Genomic DNA, 20786 nt, shown 5'->3' on the forward strand with positions numbered 1-20786 from the left:
TCTGTGCCGAAGCAGAGGACCACGGCCGCCCTGTGCCGAAGCAGAGGACCACGGCCGCCCTGTGCCGAAGCAGAGGACCACGGCCGCCCTGTGCCGAAGCAGAGGACCACGGCCGCCCTGTGCCGAAGCAGAGGACCACGGCCGCCCTGTGCCGAAGCAGAGGACCACGGCCGCCCTGTGCCGAAGCAGAGGACCACGGCCGCCCTGTGCCGAAGCAGAGGACCACGGCCGCCCTGTGCTGCTGCATTTATTCCAGTGCTCCCATTGCTCAAGCAATGTTGGAGCTAAATTAAGTGATTGTGTGTGAACGCAACCTTAGTCTAAATATAAAAAACTCTCTAGTATTTACATCTACTATGTAGACTAGGAATCTGTGATAATAAAATAAATTCTGTGTAGTGTCTCTCATACTTTGGGCCTGCATATGCCCATTTAGCAGGTTAGCCACAAGTTGAATCACATAGAGGGAATATGATACTATCTAATGTTTGTCTGTTGTCCATTAAAGTAGAAACACAGTCTGCATAGGAGTTGTGGGCGGCGGGGAAGGAAATTAAGACACTGCAAAGTTTGGTTATTTTTCATAGTAAGAGAATTAGGTTATGCTCACACAGTACATCTTTTTTTAACTACAAAGACGCAGTGTTTTTGTCCCCAAAAAACAACGCACCCGTGGAAAAAATGCATGCGTTTTTGTCACGTTTTTACCGCATTTGGCCCAATGCGTTTAAGTCAAATCTATTGACTGGAAAGGCTCAAAAAGAATTGACATGCTGTATCTTCAAAAACGCAGCCAAAATGCAGATGAAGAAAGATGCACTCTGCGGACAGCAAAATAGAAATCTCATAGGCTTTGCTGGGGGAAGGAAATACAGCATTTTGGTGCATCTTTGTGACCTCAAAAACGTCTGAAAAGATGATGTCTTGTGTGAACATAGCCTAAAGAATAAAAATGTGAAGGTGGATATAAGACTTCCATTTCATCATACTGTATAAGGACCAGACTTTGCATTTTATTGGTCACCTGAACTTCAGCTTTATGGTGCACATCACTATACTTTTTGTTTAAAAAAAAAAAAGGAGAGCAGCTATTAGAGATGGTAGATTGTGTTGTCTTTTAAAATCTAAAAATGTTACGTATCTTTTACATAGTAGGACTCATGCTGTAGGATTAGCAGCCATTCAAAAACCCCTTTCAATGTGAAGAAAATCCTTGCTCTGCCCTTTACATGTTATGACAATGGGAATCCAGTCAGAGGTTTTTGGAATGTTGAAGGATTCTGGTGGAAATTCTGCACCCCATACGCAGCAGCTGCAAAGCACTCTCCGTGTGCAATCTCCATATGCACGACACATTCCTCTTCTCGTCCATGTCCACCACAGCACAAGGTTTGTAAGACTACCTTTCATATGGCTAAGCATTTCACTGCCAAGAGACATCTGCTGTATACTCTGTAACAGCACATGTCCAATTATCCTTGGCAATGATGTTAACGACTTATATAAAAATAACAGAAAAAATTCTCCCAAAACTGTATTCCTTTACAGTCTCCCCAACAGAACAAAAAAAATAAAATAAAAGTTCAGGATTTCTGTGGTGTACGCAACGTCAAAACAAAATAGAAAAACCTATTTTACAGAAAAAAAAAACGTCAGCACATAAAAAGCGTACACTGCAGAATGCCCTGCCATATATGAACATAATTTATATATCTATTTATATATCTATATATATGCATGTATAAAAACACATTTCTGTATGACAGCTCCATGCCTACAGAGCACTGAGCTGGCAGTGGTATGAGAAATCAAAAATACAATATTGGCTTTTGTACCACCTGCACTACCTGCTGGTCATGAGACTAGCATGGCACCCTCTGCGATTCACCTTGGATCTTGCACACAACCCCAAAGCTTTTTTCAGTCTCTAAACTAACAAAACAAGTTTCTGCATAATTATATCATATTTTCTCTCCTGAAAGCATAAAAACATCAAATAAAAAATGCGATAAACAATACAATGTTTAGAATTATTTTACAACTAAGCCAAGCAGCTTACAAAGAGGTTACCTATATCACTTACCCAGTAGCTAATTCAATATTTTAACTGCAATTTACAAAGTAGAAAAGGGTTATATGGGGTTAACAGTTCTACGGTGTTTTTTTAATGTGCACATTCCGAAAACAGTACCTGCTGGCAATACACTGAGAAACGTCAGATCTTTGCTTGTGTATTACAACGCTATGTAAGTGAACCCCTTTAGCTGCCAGTGTTCACAATCTTTCCTGAATATGTAAAATCTTAGTATTTTTAAAATCTTAAAGTTTTGTGAGCAGAAAGCATCAAAAGTTGAATACTTAGGCTTTCAGTGATAGTGCTTTCAACCAGGCAAAAGACAACGGACATCACTGATTAAATATACTATGTGCAGTGCTTGTAAGAAGAAAATCAGCTCACTGGAATGATTGGTTAGCATTAGACAAACATTAACTATTCAATCCCACAATCTAAATAATGCATGTCCCAAGACCAGAAAGATTCCATTCCTGATCAGGTCGGTGGAGCCGTCACTTTGACCCACTCCAGAAGTGTCACTGGCTGCAGAGGAGGCAGGGGAGAGATCTTAAAAACATTTCCCTTTATAAGGAACACTTAAATACTAGGAGTTGTGCAGGAACTATAAAAAGGCACAAGAAAGGGAAAAGAAATCCACTCACACGGATACAGAGAAAGGTTTTCTTCCCCTAAACTGCTAGTTGTAAACCCCTTCTGGCAGTGAAAAAAAAGGAGAAATGTAGGTGGACACAACTTAGCACATGGTTAGTATGCACTGCTGGAGTAATCATCTCCATCTTTCAGTACTTGTGAGTAGGAAGATTTTACCACTGTCACATGCATAGGTAAAGGTAACAAGGCCCATGGTTACCTCCAAAGTGCATACTATCCATGCATGTACATTGTGGCCAACTCTAGACTAATTACCACCATATTCAATTCTCAAAAAGCGTGGTGCCAGTCTCATGAAAACCATTGTCCTGCTGTACTAAGTGACAATATGATAGCACACAGTCCAGCTTTTCCCTTTGGCATACTGTGTCCCATCATAATTTCATTTCCCGGCAGCAGAACAAGGTCAGCAGCAGTGCAAAACTTCCCCACATATTCATTAGCCCTCATTGAGGAACAGAGATTGTAAACGTACCAATGTTAGTGTTTGTGTATGTGTAATCACTTATGTCAAGAGATCTTTATTACACACACATGCTTTTTTCAATGGCAGTGTAGCCCTCCTTCCAATAACACACCCTGGGACCCCTCCACCTAGAGTTTGAGGACTTCCAGGTTTAAGGATCAGAAATTCAGGGGGTACAAACACCAGCTATACTGGCAGAATGGCACAGTTTTTACTCCTTGGTACTGGGAGATATCCGGCAGTTGGCATGCTGCAAAAGTTCACAGCTTCACAGACAGTCTGGGGTAGAGAAGCTGTGGGAAAATGCAGTCCTACAGGTGGAAGACAGGTGCATTGGGTGCTGTGCCTCGGTGAAGCAATAAAGGGATGGATGGCACACTTTGGTTGGAAATAGAATCCTAGGACCAGCTCCCTTTTTCAGTGGCACCTTCGGGTAGAGACAAAACATATCGGGTAGGAGAACAAGCAGGGTATATAGGGATATAAGGGAGTAACAGGACAGGGAACATGTAATTAAACATGCAAACACACAAGACAAAGGGAAACAGGGAGTTAAAAGCGTAAACTCACATGCGCTGTGTTTATGCTCACATTACCAAGCGCCTGTGTAAATGTGAAGTTGAATATGACAAATTTATGTAGAAACATAAAAACGTAATTCGATGAATCATACATAGCTTTCCAATGTGTGAATATCTTGAGTATGTGTTTAAGACATTACATGTATTAAATCAATACATTTCCTCATGGCTCTAGAATAAAGTGTAGTGTTGAAGACTTTTGGTATATGATTACACAATGAATGCACATAGGAAGAACAGGCCTAATGTACAGTTATAGTTACTAAGACCATGATAGTGAATAGAGGGATAGAGCTTTAAGTAAATTATTTTGCAGTTATGTATTTATAGGAATATTGGCATAGCTGAAGTGTAGGACTCTATACTAAAAATGTCTGGTTTTATAGTTACATGTTTGGTGCATGACTAGACACAATGGGGCTCATGCTGAACTGTCTCAAAGAAAAAAAGTGAGCCTGTTGCACCAATCCAGAATCTAGATTTCATTTTCAAGTGTTCTTACCAAAATGAAGTTGAATCTTTATGGTTGCTACGAGCAAATAAGACACTTTTTCTCAGATAGTGAAGATACATCATGTTCAGTGTCGGTATGGCTTTATGACTATTCCACTTAAGTAATGACAATGAATTTTTGGCAGAATAGACCTAGTATGGGGTGGTAGTGTTTGCGAATTGTGATGAAGAAAACTATTGTGGGCTTGTTGGGTAGAGTAGTGAAAGGACAGGACAGCAAGGGAAGGAGCTGTGACCTCATCCAGATTCCCAGCTGAATGGGGCCTTCATTTTGGTGTTAAATGGAGGTCTCCATACTGTGCACTGGGCTTTCAGACGGTGATACTGTGATGTCCAATGGGCGTGGGTCAGCAGAGGAGTTGTTATTGTGATTGTGCGTCTGTACAGTATGTCCTTTCAGAAGACCCTGCGATTCCTCGCCCTCGCTGTCGCTGTCTGTTAGCTGGGGATCAGGCCTTGACTCCTGTGGCGTGAACTCCGGATGGGTCATGAAGCTATGGATGGCACTGCGGGTCTGTGGCTTTTCAAGTCCCTCATACAGGGAGCTGCGAAACGCATTAACCACCTTAATCTGTTCCATGGAAAAGAAAAAATGTTAAAAAGAAATACTTTAAGAGAATCAGGTAATCAAAGATTCAATGAGAGAAAGAAGGAAATCAGAGAACAGAATATGAAATGGATATATAATACAATGAGAATATAAAAGCATTGAAAAAAATCTGATGTATAAACAAAAAAGAATGTGTGTATAAAACATGAATCTCTAAGTACACAATCTTCAGAGGGGTTTAGTTACTGAGTTTAGACTCATTTACTTAAAATAAGTTACACATCACAAGGCCAAGAGTATGTGCACCCAAACGTACCTATTTACAATGATAAAACTTTGGATATATAGGTTTGGTTTCAGTTTTCTTTTATGACCAGCTTATTTTTTTTTTAAAAGGATTTTCCAGTAGATTTTGGAACTTAGGGCTAACCCAGATGTCAGTGATTTTTAAAGATATGCAAAAACCTGTCCAATTTTCATTGATGTGTCAGTTTTTACCATCAGTTCATCAGCAATTTTCTCTTTTAACAAATGAATAAAATGCAATGCTTCTCCTGCCCATCCCACATTGGCCAATTGTCCAAAATGTTACCTGCAGAATAGTGTGGCAGACACGTTTGAGGCACTCGTGTAACTAAACACTATACAGCTGCACTGAAACCTTTGCACGACAAAAATTTGATGAACCAGCCTACTCAACAAATTATGTTCTAACACAGTCACTTGTTGCAGCCAAATGACTGAACTCTATGATGATACATTCAACTGCTAAGGCCTTCTTTACTCTGGCTGACAATGGGGAACAAGTGTACCACCTAGGATTATTACAAAGTTCACCGCACTCTCCAATAGTTTTTCATGCAACAGTGAGATTTATTTAGAAATATGGATGGTGGACAGTAGAAGGCAAGGGGAAAAGCGACTACAAAACGTTTCGACCTGTAAGGTCTTTATCAGAAAATCGCTTGATGTAATGTGATCTGGGCGCTCCCGCGCCTGTGTCCCAGCTGATCCGTCAATGTGTCAGCTGGGACACAGGCGCGGGAGCGCCCAGATCACATTACATCAAGCGAATTTCTGATAAAGACCTTACAGGTCGAAACGTTTTGTAGTCGCTTTTCCCCTTGCCTTCTACTGTCCACCGTCCATATTTCTAAATAAATCTCACTGTTGCATGAAAAACTATTGGAGAGTGCGGTGAACTTTGTTATATGCTACTTGGGAGGTTATATCCCATCTACCAGCACCTCTTAATTTAACGGGCTGTGTGCACACTAATTCTATCATTACCTAGGATTATTGGCACATTCCCTATTTTTGGGCTGACAATCGCCATATACTGGATATGAGAGACTATATACTAGTTTACAAGACAATGTACTCTATATGTGTATGTTAGCATTAATCTAAAACATGATGGGTGTGTCATCATAATCTTGGCCATGTACTGTACAACACATTTTGTAGGAATTAATGTATTAGCGTCTCATACAAGTTGGTGACTGTATTATTCCAAGAAGGCGGTTCTGTTCACATCACCGCTAAGTCTGGTATATGCACCTGGGAAATCCTTAGCTTATGTGCCATAGATCCAATATATGCCACTTTCAATCATGCAAAGGTATACATTACCTATAGGATTGGATGCTGAGGTGGAGTATACGAATGTATACTTGCCTGGCAGATGGCTAAACAACACTCTTTGCATCCATTGACTCTATGGCACTATACAGCTATGTTCAGCATATGTGCCGAGACGTGGTGTGCACAGAGTAAGACTTTTACAAGAGCAAAATTCACAATGACAATTATTTCCATGAAAATAGAAAAAGACAAAAACATGACAACAGAAGACAAAATAAATATATATATATATATATATATATATATATATATATATATATATATATATATATATATATATATATAAAAACCAACTGATTATCTTAATGGCTTTAGACTACTAAAATCAAGACACTAACGAAATCTTTGGTACAAAACAAATCTTATGCATTCAGTACATTATAGTAAAGCATTTATAAAGCTGCAGTCCCACTCAGAATCAGAGAAAAAAAAATGCATACGGTGTCCTCCTTGAATTATTTAAGTTCAATGAAATTAAAGAGACATATTCAACCTAATTTGAACAATGGAAAGACTTTCATTCAATCATTTCGGTCTACGTTATAATAATCTATCTGGATGGGTATTCCAAGAGGGTCTGCACCTTTAATACCTACTCAATACACTGATCTAAACCCTTACTGCACAACAGCATCTTCCAAGGAAGGAGTTAGCATGCTCAATCATGCATTCTGTGCAGGCATCAGGACCCCCATGCAGACAATGAGCTGAAAATCAAAGCAGCACAGAAAGTGGGAAAAACAGCAAGTTATAGCCCATTTAAAGAAAAGTCCAGGACTCCTGTGAATATGGATATTGAAAAAATAAAAACTGAAAGAAGCATTAGTAATTGATATTAATATATCAATGTGAGTTTAATAACTAAACCAACATGAAGTACATCACATAACTTGTTAAACCCCTGAGTTGGGCTCAATTTTCCTATATCTAGACTACAATCCTGCTCCTGTAATTTAATGGCGAGACTGAATAAAGCTACAAGCCAAACATCTTCACTGCCAGAAAATAAAGAACATTAATATTGTAAAAAGACTAAAAAAAACCTTCTGTACTGTATAGACGCAAGTCCTATTCTAAAGATCTTACACCTATTCTAGCGGGCAATATAATGTAAAACACATGGTAAAAAAGCAAGGTTCTATTAACACCATGATTGTTGCTTGCATTATATACACTGTTTTTTGCGGTCTTCAAACCCAACTGTTAAAATGTACATTTTTGTCCATTTAGGTCAACAACATTAGGGTTAACAACATAGGAATCTAAGTAAAAGGATAAGTGCAAGGTAAACGTATTAAATCCATAAAGGTATAAAAAGAAGTTTCCCTGTAAACAAATTTGTTTCACTTTATCTGTTAACAGATTTTTAAAGTAAAAAATGCTTCTGAGGGGAGTCTCAATTTTTTTCTTCTAGGCCCTCACTGTTCAAAGCATAATGATATCAATTTCATCAATGTAAACATTTACCTTTTCTGTGACATTAAAATAAGCCCTAAAAGGAGTTCACCATGTTGCCCAACTAGAAATTGATTTAGCTAATGAAATGCTGTTCAGCGTGTGATCACTTTTGTAAACACTACATGATGAACCTCACCTACAAGACAAGGGAAAGTATTGTATTTTGCAATTATGCTGCAAAGTATAGTACAGAAATGTTACAATGTTACTGATGGAAGGAGGGAATGTGGTGCTCCCCGCTGGCATGTATTAAATCCCGCTGTCAGAGATTGACAGTGGGATTTAACTGGATAACAGCAGTGGGCGGATCTCTGATCCACTGGCGGCTGTAAGGCCCAGTGCCCACGCTGTGTAGTGTTGACGTGTATTATCAGAAATCTGCAGCAAAATCTGCATGTCCATTGTGAAGCCAGCAAAGTCTATGAGAATTCAGAAGTGCTGTGCATACGTTGCTATTTTTCCCTTGCGTGTTTGGTGCAGAAAAAAAGAAATCTGCACCAAATATGCAAGGGAAAAATACCCAACGTGGGCACAGCACTTCTGAATCCTCATAGACTTTGCTGGCTTCACAATGAACATGCAGATTTTGCGGCAGATTTCTGAAAATCCGCGTCAAAATCCGCAGCGTGGGCACAGGGCCTTAGAGGCACATGTCACTGATTAGATAAGCCGTCATGTGCAAGGAATGATGAAGGCTTGCCGTGCAAGCCCGCACCAAAGGCAGGGACACAACCTTGGATATACCAACAAGTCCAAGGTTTTTAAGGAGCTACTGACATTGGCTGTATGTTTGGGGTAATTGTGCTGCAGTGGTATAGCCTGATGGATAAGTATCTACCTGTATTTCTCAGCATTGGGGACACTCTTAATGTTGATGAAATGCCCCACTCCAGATGCTGCAATGCAGCTCCAAAATTGCAAGGAACATGCAATTGCATGATTCACGGTTGCCTAGAGGCATTCATTATTGTATCTCTCTCCAATCCTATGCTGAACATACTACTTTCTGTTACAGCCAAATATTTCATATTTTGATTCAGTTGTCCAGAGCCTCCGCTTCCATTTTATACGCCCCAGTTTATATATCTTGGTGCATAATTTAGTTTCTTGGAATTGTTTCCATGTTGAACATGTAGCTAATTAGCCTCAATTCTTCCAAGAAGACCACTTCTGTCCAGATTTCTCAGATGAGTAGATGTGTTTAGGCTGAGTCCCACTGGTTGCTGCCAGTTCTGAGCTGATGGCACTTGCTGGATGTCAACAGATTTCAAAGGGAAGTATTGTGAGTCTTTCATCTGCTCCACTAAAGTGTGGAAACCACTGCTACTATCCCGTGGCTGTAGGAAATTTTTCTTCCAGATGTATAATAGCAAAAATGGAAACTTGAATATTTAGGTGGCTTGTGCTGTGGGACTGAAGAACATTTGGATTCCAAATTGTACTTTTGTTAATACTAATGTGTTTCTCAAGGTATAAAAACCAAGTGCCACTTGGTTTTCATACCTTAAGAAAGGAATCAGTCTGGTGCAGGAGAAAACTTCTACAAATCCGACGCAAGGATCACCAACAAAGATTTTCCTGATCATATAAATCCAAAATGGTTCCTGGAAGGCAGACAGAAACTAACCTAATTTGGACATGTGATGAGGACAAATTCATTATAAAAAAAGGTTCTACTTGAAAAGGTCAGTGGTAAAAGGAAACAGGGAGACAAAAGGCCCTTAGCTGGATATCATCAAAAATGACACAGCAATTTAAAGACACGTTGGAAAACGGCCAGCTCAGATGCGACTGAACAAAGAGAATCACAAGAATCATTGTGTACAGTCCAGCTCATCGTTGTTGCCACCCATGAACTTTAAAGTACATAATGTGTAATATCTCCTCCAAAAAATGAATGAAGGGAAACAGCTTTTTTGTATTGAGCACTCGTGTTAAATACAAAAGAGCAAATGATAACAATTTAAAACAAAAAATAATGGAAGGGAAAAATAGAAAAACCTAAAGCTTGCTGTGCACTGGTATTGACACCCTTTACATTACATTAGTATGGAAACACATTTTGACTCGCCTGTGGTAAATCACAAATGAGAATCACCTGTGATAAACTGTCAGTGCCCATGTGACATGAATAAGCCAATGAATGATATCTTCAGTGTTTTAAAAAGCCACATGGTAGGCCCTGTTTGTTTGTTACAAGGTTGTAGACAAAGGAACATCAGAACTGCTATTATTAACAAACACAAGACTTCCAAAGGGTATAAGGCCATCTCCAAAGACCTTGATATCCCAGTTTCAACAGTCCACAATGTTATTAAGAAGTCTGCCAAGCATTGAACCATCACGAATCTCCCTGGTCGTGGAGGAAAGATAAATTGACAAGAGAGGGCTTCGAAGGTTGGTGTGAATGGTGGCAAACACACCATGTCAAAACATCCAAAGACCTGAAGGCCAACCTGGAACAGTCTGGTGTCATGGTTTCAACAAGTACCATTCGCCACACACTAAACAAAGCAGAGCTTTACGGGCGAATGCCAAGAAGGAAACCATTGCTGAAGAAAATACATAAAAAGGAACGACTGATCTTTGCCAAAGAGTACCTTGACAAACCACAATCCTTCTGGGAAAATGTTCTGTGGATAGATGAAGCAAAAACAGACATTTTTGGCAGTGCAAGGCAATAGTTTATTTAAAAACGGTGCAATTAAGCTCATAAGGAAAAGAACACTATAAACAGTTATGCATGGTGGAGGATCCATAATGCTGTGGGGTTACTTAGCTGCATTTGGTACTGGAGCCCTTGACCGTATCACAGGAATTATGATATCAGAGACTTCTCAAGAGATTTTAGAGCAAAATGACCTACCCAGTGTAAGATAACTTGGTTTAAGACGAAGATAATGGGTCCTCCAGCAAGACAATGTCCAAAAGCACACATCCAAAAGTACACAGGAATGGTTGAAAAAGAAAAAAATGGACTGTTTTAAAATGGCCAGCAATAAGTCCTGACCTCAATCATTGGGAAAAAGAACCCTTCAAAGATTCAAGAGCTTGAACAACTTGCAAAGGGAGACTGGGAGAAAATACCAGCTGAGAAGTGCAAGAAACTTATAGATGGCTACAAGAAACGATTTGAGGCTCTCATCAATGCCAAAGGGTGTGCAACCAAGTATTAATTAGGGTGCCTTTATTACTGCACATGCTGTTTCTTTGGTTTCAACTTTGAAATTGGAACATGTAAGTTGACAAACAATGCTTTAATTGTTGTATTACTTTGGACCACTAATTAAAAAATCCTGAGGATATAAAGTTCGTATATTTCCATTTATGAATATATTGCACAGTTTATGAAAAAATTGAAGGGGTGCCAATAAGTAAGCAGGACTGTATATACACGTTTATAGAGATATGGATATACAGTATACACTCATACGGTATTGTTCTAGGCACTTGTGGGAAGAATACTTTAAAAAAAATAAGTAAAAAATTGAGGTATTAAACATATATATTAAAAACTATTACATTAAGTATGTTTTATATTAGATATATATGGTTTTAATGTTTACATATGTTAACTACTAATCAGGCTATTTGCAGGTACAGGATTTATTTTAAGTGTTTTGAAACTAAGTTTTCCAAATGGAAAATGCTTCAGGAAACACAGTGGGTACGGAAAGTATTCAGACCCCTTTAAATGTTTCACTCTTTGTTTCAGTGCAGCCATTTGGTAAATTCAAAAAAGTTCATTTTTTTCTCATTAATGTACACTCTGTACCCCATGTCGACAGAAACCCCCCCCAGAAATGTAGACATTTTTGAAAAATTATTAAACAAGAAAAACTGAAATATCACATGGTCATAAGTATTCAGACCCTTTGCTCAGACACTCATATTTAAGTCACATGCTGTCCATTTCTTTATGCTCCTTCTTGAGATGGTTCTACTCCTTCACTGGAGTCCAGCTGTGTTTAGTTAAACTGATAGGACTTGATTTGGAAAGGCACACACCTGTCTGTATAAGACCTCATAGTGCATGTCAGACCAAATGAGAATCATGAGATCAAGGGAACTGCCCAAGGAGCTCAGAGAGAGAATTATAGCAAGGCACAGATTTGGCCAAGGTTACAAAATAATTTCTGCAGTAGTCAAGGTTCCCAAGAGCACAGTGGCCTCCATAATCCTTAACTGGAATACGTTTGGGACCACCAGAATTCTTCCTAGACCTAGCCGTCCAGCCAAACTAAGCAATCGTGGAAGAAGAGAGAGGTAACGAAGAACCCCAAGATCACTGTGGCTGAACTCCAGAGATGGAATAAGGACATGAGAGAAAGTTCCACAAAGTCAACTATCACTGCAGTCCTACACCAGTCAGGCCTTTATGGCAGTGTGGCCTGACGGAAGCCTCTCCTTCGTGCAAGACATATGAAAGCCCGCATAGAGTTTGCAAAAAAAAAACAAAACAAACACATGAAGGTCTCCCAGACTATGAGAAATAAGATTCTCTGGTCTGATGAGACGAAGATAGAATTATCACCAAAAAGCTCTAAGCGGTATGTGTGGAGAAAACCAGGCACTGCTAATCACCTGCCCAATACATTCCCAACAGTGAAACAAGGTGGTGGCAGCATCATGCTATGGGGGTGTTTTTCAGCTGCAGGGACAGGATGACTAGTTGCAATTAAAGAAAAAATGAATGCGGCCAAGTACAGAGATATCCTGGAAGAAAACCTCTTCCAGAGTGCTCTGGACCTCAGACTTGGCCGAAGGTTCACCTTCCAACAAGACAATGACCGTAAGCACACAGCTAAAATAACAAAGGAGTGGCTTCAGAACAACTCTATGACCATTCTTGACTGGCTCAGCCAGATCCCTGACCTAAACCCAATTGAACATCTCTGGAGAGGCCTGAAAATGGCTGTCCACCAACATTCAACATCCAACCTGACAGAACTGGAGAGGATCTGCAAGGAAAAATGGCAGGGGATACCCAAATCTAGGTGTGAAAAACTTGTTGCACCATTCCCAAGAAGACTCATGGCTGTACTAGCTCAATACTCTCAATACTGAGCAAGGTCTGAATACTTATGACCATGTGATATTTTAGTTTTTCTTGTTAAAAAAATTTGCAAAAATTTCTACATTTGTTTTTTTTCTCACAATATGGGATATAGAGTGTACATTAATGAGAAGAAAATGAACTAATTTTGAATTTACCAAGTGACTGCAATGAAACAGTGAAAAATTTAAACGAGTCTGAATACTTTCCGTACACATTTTATGTGAACAGCAGAATTGTTTTCATTAAAAATAAATAAGAAAAGTTTTCTAAGCATTTTTTTTTTTATTTGATTTTTGAAAGGGATCGGCTTAAAAAACTTCCTCAAAAACTCGATATGCATGTAACATATGTATACAGTACTTTTTTTATATTTAATTACCGTTTTTGAACACTCAGAATACCTTAAAGTAACCCTTGAGCATTTTTTGTCCCATCCATTTGCCATCCGTAATATATGTTCAGTATATGCATTAAAATATTTACTGGCCAGTGTCTTCTACCATTTTAAACACTGCTGAGGTCCTCTCCATCATATGAATGTAATTATGAGCATACAGATCCCCCAACGTTTGTGTGGACTATAAGTCACTTTGTTAATGTAAGTCTATGAGACTCAGAATGAGGGTCTTATAGACTTACATTAAAAGGAAGCAATAGTCCGCTGTGTGAGCAGGGAAAAAAAAGAAAAGTTATGGTTATATGGATTCAGGAGTGGTTGAGTGGAACTTTGGGTTATCCAAGGTGTTCCATCAGGGTAATTCTATATAAAATAAGTACTATAATTGTACTTTAATAGAAGAGCCCAAGCATGGTGTTAACAGAACCGAATATGAACACTGGCTAGGTTTGAGGGTATTTCTTCCTACCTACATATGTTCAAATTTTTTTTTCCCTTTTAAGAATCTATCATTTAATTAATGATTAACTATTCTATTTTAATCTCTTAAGCAATAGTGCCTGCAATGCCCACAAGGCCCCCCCCCCCAAAAAAAAAATAAACAAAAAAACCCCAAAAAAACACTGTCACCTGCAGGATAAATGCATTACAAAGAAGAGTTAAAAATAAATAGGGAGAAAGGCAAAAAGTGAGAATGAGCAATCCCCATCACACCCTGGGTTAAATGACTAGTCATCTGGATAGTGATAGTGTTAAGAGACAGACAGAAGTGACCAGCAGCCCAAGTGCACAGCATGCATTGTAATAGTGTTGAACTCACTGCCCACAGAAGCAGCAGCAGCAGAGGTGGCTGGGGGAGAGGTAGCAGAGGACAGAGCTACGTGTGTTGGACTAGAGACATGTTTAGCATCGAGGTGCTGGCTAATGGTGGAAGGCTGGCGCCTCAGAGCCCCTTGTAAAGAGGTACCGCCCGTCTGGAATGTATAAACTACGTCCATCTGTAAGGAATCAGAGGGAGACACACTAAAGTCAGAGGAGGAAACAGAGATGAGAAATAAAGAGAAAACTAAGGAAGACAGACATTACAGAATTCTGTACAAAACAGAAAAAGGTCAAATATTACTAGAATGTGAAGTAATAAAGAGTTATTAAATAGAACAACAGAGACAATAGGGTCATAAATATACACCAAAAAATAAATCTTATATGCGTACACAATCATAAAGGTTGTTTGAAAGCCTTAATACATAGGGAAACAAACTAACATCCCAAGACATGCTATATAAGGTTGTGATTCCTGAAAGCACACAAATAAAGTTTTGTTATAGGATTATTACCCCTCCTCCCCCAAATCAAGTTTTTCCACAGGGGGCAAACTTGCCGATGGCGGAGAGTCCAATCATTTGGATTCCCCCCGTAAAGATCGGTGCTTTGGATCCCCGAGAATGAGGCTTTGCAGCACTTTCTTGAATGGTGCGGATGTTGGAGGTCTTGGTCTCTGCTCCACTCATTGTGGGGGAGGCTGCAGGAGACAGACTGTACTTGGCTGCACACACACACCTCTACTCCATTCGGTTCTCTGGGTTCCGAGCGCCGGTTTTAGTGATCAGCAAGTTACCCCTATCCAGATTATTTGAGAATAACCATTTAGCACATATGGTGGCGTTATGGGCTTCATCGCATTTTTAATGCATTCTTTCATTCAGGTTTTCTTGTCTAGTACAACAGAATCAAGTGGCCAAAGTAAGAATTAAGTAGGTTGGCATTAAGAGGCCATTAAAACAACCTAGGAATTAGCTATGTTTATGTATTGAGACTTTAAAATCAACTAGTATTATATCATACTTTATTAATAATTGAATATTTTTTAAATTTAATCATGAAAGGGCAAGACTGGATGTTTAGCGTTCTGTTGGTTCTGAGTCGAAAAGCTGTTAGATTTCCACCTTGCTTGGATTCACAGGCAAACTGTTGATTGAATCACATGGCAGCTAATGGAATTTGACATTTCTATATTCCCATGGGTTTTTACCGAATACTTCTACTATTACTACATCATTTTTCAAATATTAGGGAACTGCCATTTTTAGGCTATGTGCGCAAAGTGCGTTTTTGCGTGTTTTTGGGCTCAAGACTGCATGACTTTGCTTCCCCAGCAAAGTCTATAGGGGGCTTTACACACTACGATATTGTTAATGTTTTATCGTCGGGGTCACGTCGTTAGTGACGCACATTCGGCGTCATTAACGATATCGCAACGTGTGACACTCATATGCGACCTAAAACGATCGCAAAAGTGGTCAAAATCGTTTGCTGCGGAGAGGTCGTCCTAAAACAAAAAATCGTTTACCTCTCATTAGCGATGTTGTTCCTCGTTCCTGCGGCAGCACACATCGCTGTGTGTGACACCGCAGGAGCGAGGAACATCTCCTTACCTGCCTCCACTGCCAATGCGAAAGGAAGGAGGTGGGCAGAATGTTACGTCCCGCTCATCTCCACTTCTACTGGACGCCTGCCGTGTGACGTCGCTGTGACGCTGAACGACCAGCCCCCTTAGAAAGGAGGCGGATCGTCGGCCAGAGTGACATCGCAGGGCAGCTAAGCCGTGTGACGAGGGAGCACGATTTTGTGCGCGACGGGCAGCGATATGCCCGTGTCGCACAAATGATGGGGGCGGGTACGCACGATAGCTATATCATTACCAATATTGCTACCGTGTAAAGCTCCCTTAAGACTTTTCATTTTTGCTGTCCGCACACAACTTTTCTTTTAAGCTGCGTTTTTGAGCAATTCTTTCGAATTGGACATGTCAATTCTTTCCTGCGTTTTTTTGAGTTTTACCCCATGCAATGCACTGGAAAAATGCAAAAAAACGCAGAGATCAAAGACGCAGCAAAACGCAGCCATGTGTTTTTACCGATGCGTTTTTTTGTGCGTTTTTTTGCATTTGTGCGTTTTTAGAGGCCAAAAACGCACAAAAACACAGCGTCAAAGAAACGCAGTATGCGCACATAGCCTAAGATGTAAAAAACAAACAAAAAAAACTTTTTATGGCAGGTCAACTACATTCAGAATTTCTTTTGCTCTATTGTAGAATATAAAATTCAGCTTCTGGCTAAGGCCGGTTTCACATTTGCGTTGTGTGACGCATGTGACAGATGCATTGCAAATAGTGTGCTAATAAAGGTAACTGATTCCTTTAAAAAGAAAGTTTTTTTTTTTTTTTTTACTGTTTCGCCGGGAAAGGAGATTTGCGTTCGGGAGGAGAGAGAGAGGTAACCGCAAATCCCCTGAGTGACTGCAGTGAGCCGCGCGATCATCTGTGCCGTCATTCAGGTGACCTGCGACCACAGCTGCAGTCCTCCACCCGAGAGCGGTGGCCGCGGATCACCTGAATGAAGGCACAGCTGATCGCGCGGCTCACTTCAGTTGCTGCGTGGAGCTGATAGAGCGGTCGTGTTCTACGGCCACTCCAGTCAGCTTCATGTAGCAGAGCTGAAAGAGTCGTGGGACCTCGTGTGGATTACGCCGGACCTGGAGGAGTATTTGGGGATTAATAAAATGGGGAAACAGGGTGTTTTTTTTCTCTTTTATTACAAATAAAGGATTTTTTCAGGTGTTTGTGTTTATTTACTTTCACTTATCATGGAATCAATCATGGAAGGTATCTCGGGGAGACACCTGCCATGATTAACCTAGGACTTAGTGGCAGCTATAAGCTGCCATTTAACTCCTTATTACCCTGATTGCCACCGCACCAGGGAATTCGGGATGAGCCGGGTAGAGTCCTGGGACTGTCGCATCTAATGGATGCGGCAACTCCGGGTGGCTGCTGGCTGATATTGTTAGGCTGGTGGGCTGCCCATAACGTGGGGATCCCCATCCTGAGAATACCAGCCTTCAGCCATGTGGCTTTATCTTGGCTAGTATCAAAATTGGGGGAGACCACACGCCGTTTTTTTTTTTAAATTACTATTTATTTTACTGCACGATATAGACCAGCCCACCGGCGGCTGTGATTGGTTGCAGTGAGACAGCTGTCACTCAGCGTGGGGGCGGGTCTGACTGCAACCAATCATGGGCGCCGGTGGGCGGGGAAAGCCGTTAATACGAGATGGATTAATGAGCGGCCGGCATTTTCAAAAGAGGAAAAGCCGCCGGAGCATAGTGACAGCCGTGCAGCGCTGCGCCAGTGATCGGTGAGTATGAGAAAGAGGAAGGAGGGGGGAGAGAGGCAAGGAGTGATTGTAAACTATTTAGATTGTTCTGCTGGACATACTGAGCATGCTCAGTAGAACGTGATGGGAACCATCAGCGGATTCCACCGCTTAGCGCATTGCGGCGGAATCCGCCGCCATAGACAATCATTACACACCTTGGTGGATACTAACGGAATCCGTCAAGGTGCGATATTTTAACGACACAAAAAACGCTACATGCAGCGTTCCTTCTGCCCGACGCAGTGTCAAAACAACGACGCTGCATCGTGCAGCGGATGCAACGCAGACACTTGTGTTACAGTGCGTCGTCCATACAGGTCTATGGAGAATGGCGCAGTGCGTTATCGGACTGCGCTATTCTCCATAGCGGTGGATTGCGCTGAACGCAGGTGTGAAACCGGCCTAAGAATGAGCAGACCTGCACCGCGCTGTGGAGATCTGGCAGTATATAAGAGGTTACTTCTCGTAACGTGTCGACAAGAAAAGTGGACTTTTCTATTCCCATAAAAATCAGTGCAATGTTCATTTTACAAGAGAAGATATAGGAGAAAAAAAAAAAAAGCTTAGTTCCGATTAGCTGCCATGGATTTTCTTTTATACAATTCTGGTACATGAGTCGCTATGTGCACAAGTTCTCAGTTATACTGCAGAGCTGAGTGAAGGAGTTTCCATGTGCCACCATGTAATAAACCCTCAGGTGAACTGGCAGACACAGACAATAGGGCCCCTGTGCAGAAATGGTATTTAGTCCCTTGCAGTCCAATAGCCCATCATAATGCACAATTCTACCTTCTTTGGAGATGGAAATGGCCCCTTTATCTCTTGGGACCGTGTGCGGCAGCACAGGTTGCACCAATGACAAGTCCACCTCTGCTCAGTTACCATATACCCGACTATTTACCACTAGAATATTTGTTACAACAGGATAATTGCTTCATTACCTGGCATGGGATTATGTCAAGATTTTTATTCCTATGGGCAGATGAAAGCTTCGGTATGCAGTAAGAAGCATATGGGAGCACTGTTTGGCTAAAATTTCAGAGGTATTACAATTTCAACAAATAAGGTACGCTTTGTATAATGGAAACATATTTTCATCGATTCCTTAGTTTTCAAGGTTTCCACTTGTATTGATTACTTGCAGGGGCTAATAATCTGTTCATGGTCTTGTGACACCCAGGTTCTTTGATAATGGTACTACACCTGTGATCAGTCTGCCCGCCTCTCCATCATATGTCCAGGACAGGTTTTTATTCCATATACAATGGAGTAACCCCCTATACACAAATAGTGAAAGATCTGCTAAATAAAGCAAAGATTGTTCTCCTTGTTCCTAGTTGGACTTTTAGCAAAATGTATTTCTTAAAGGGAATCTATCAGTAGATTTTTTGTATGCAATCTGACAGCACCATAATGTAGGAATTTGGATCCTCATTCCAGCCAAGTGTCACTTACTGGATTGCTTGGTGCAATTTTGATAAAATCACTGTTTTCTCGGTTACCGATCTAGCAGATATCTAAATGCTGAGCTCTGTATTACCCTACCCACACCACTGATACATATCTGTGTACACTGTATATAGGCAGAAAGCAGCTAAATCAATTGTGGTGGTGGGGTTACATTGAGCAGAAGGACTACATGGCACAAGATAATTAGACCTCTAGCGACAACCTCCTGCTGAAAAAACAATGATTTTATTGAAACAATAACTCACAGCCTAAAAAGTGATACATTGCTGGAATTGGGGTATCTTCCCCTACATCATGTTGCTCTCAGATTACAATGCAGATTCCCTTTAAATGCTGCTGAGTAAAACAGATGTCTGCAATGAGTGGGAAGTCCCCGATTCAAGCTACCCATTGTCTGAGCAGCAGTATGAAGTTGAACGGTTCCCTTTAAGTGCAATAGCCCTTTTATCAGGTTTCTTTATACGGTATATACTGAAATATCAACTTAATCTTCAAAAAATATCAAGAAATAAAGTAAAATGGGTCACAGAGGATTAAGTAAGTAAAAAGGATCAGCAGGAAAGACAGGAAAGACATTTGTACAATACATTATTTAAACTAATAGCCACAACATAGAAAAATTGAACACTGTTATTCCATAAGTGAGATGAGATTACCAAGACAACAGCAGATTCAAGAGCCAGAAAAAGATCCCAAGTCAGCGGACACTAAGCTGCTTAGTGACCTTATCTCTTTTCAGCAGACCTAGTTTGCAAGAATAATGAAGAATAATGCGGTACTCCAATGGCTGTTGGAGAAACTTGGCTTCAATTGTTCTCATGAGTTCTTTCACACTTCATATGTACAGTACAATGTAAGTTATACCTCCTAGACATGATAGCTTGAAACCATTTAAATATCTAAATATGCTGAAAAGTTAGATGCATAAATTTGTTTGTTTTTTTTTATTGTGGAACTGCATTTCCATCTCATGTGTGGTGGAATCAAAGGAAGCCTATACTAGCCGGGCTTTACTTACGTGTAGAGATACTGTATGTGTGTTTGCATATTATGATCTAAATGGACCATGGCTCCTAAACGGCTTTCTTTAATACCACCACGACATGTAACCGCTTAGACTGCAGTCCCCCAATACTTATTTTTCAGAAAGTCTTTCCTCCTAACAAGTAGAAATATTCTGATTAATGAGCACTAAAGCAGCAGGATCCAAATTTTTCATGATTTTCCTTTTAGTAGAAACAAATGATTTTAGATCATCTTGTGTCCGCGAGATCATGGACAAAATACTGGCAACTGTTAAGGGGGTTTTGCACACTACGACATCGCAGGTGCGATGTCGGTGGGGTCAAATCGAAAGTGACGCACATCCGGTGTGCAAATCCTTTTTGATACGATTAACGAGCGCAAAAGCGTCGTTATCGTATCATCGGTGTAGGGTCCGAGATTTCCATAATTTCGCTTCAGCGACAGGTACGATGAAGTAACTCGTTCCTGCGGCAACACACATCGCTGTGTGTGAAGCCGCAGGAGCGAGGAACATCTCCTACCTGCATCCCGGCTGCAATGCTGAAGGAAGGAGGTGGGCGGGATGTTTACATCCTGCTCATCTCCACCCCTCCGCTGCTATTGGCCGCCTGCCGTGTGACGTCGCTGTGACGCCGCACGACCAGCCCGCTTAGGAAGGAGGCGGATCGCCGGCC

General features: G+C 40.7%; 1 protein-coding gene across 1 annotated transcript in view; it reads right to left on the bottom strand.

Moving 5' to 3' along the window:
* Positions 1-4769: 4769 nt before the first annotated feature.
* Positions 4770-20786, bottom strand: part of LOC142289672 (plasma membrane calcium-transporting ATPase 3-like) — a 69466-nt gene continuing 53449 nt past the window's right edge. The window contains exons 10-11 of the mRNA XM_075333609.1: positions 14217-14394; positions 4770-4859 (exon numbers count right to left, since the gene is read on the bottom strand). Coding sequence (XP_075189724.1) covers positions 4855-4859; positions 14217-14394 — 183 coding nt within the window. The 3' untranslated portion in view covers positions 4770-4854. The remainder of the gene's footprint in view (positions 4860-14216; positions 14395-20786) is intronic.

Source organism: Anomaloglossus baeobatrachus, chromosome 2, assembly GCF_048569485.1.
Source record: "Anomaloglossus baeobatrachus isolate aAnoBae1 chromosome 2, aAnoBae1.hap1, whole genome shotgun sequence".
In the NCBI taxonomy this organism is placed as follows: domain Eukaryota; kingdom Metazoa; phylum Chordata; class Amphibia; order Anura; family Aromobatidae; genus Anomaloglossus; species Anomaloglossus baeobatrachus.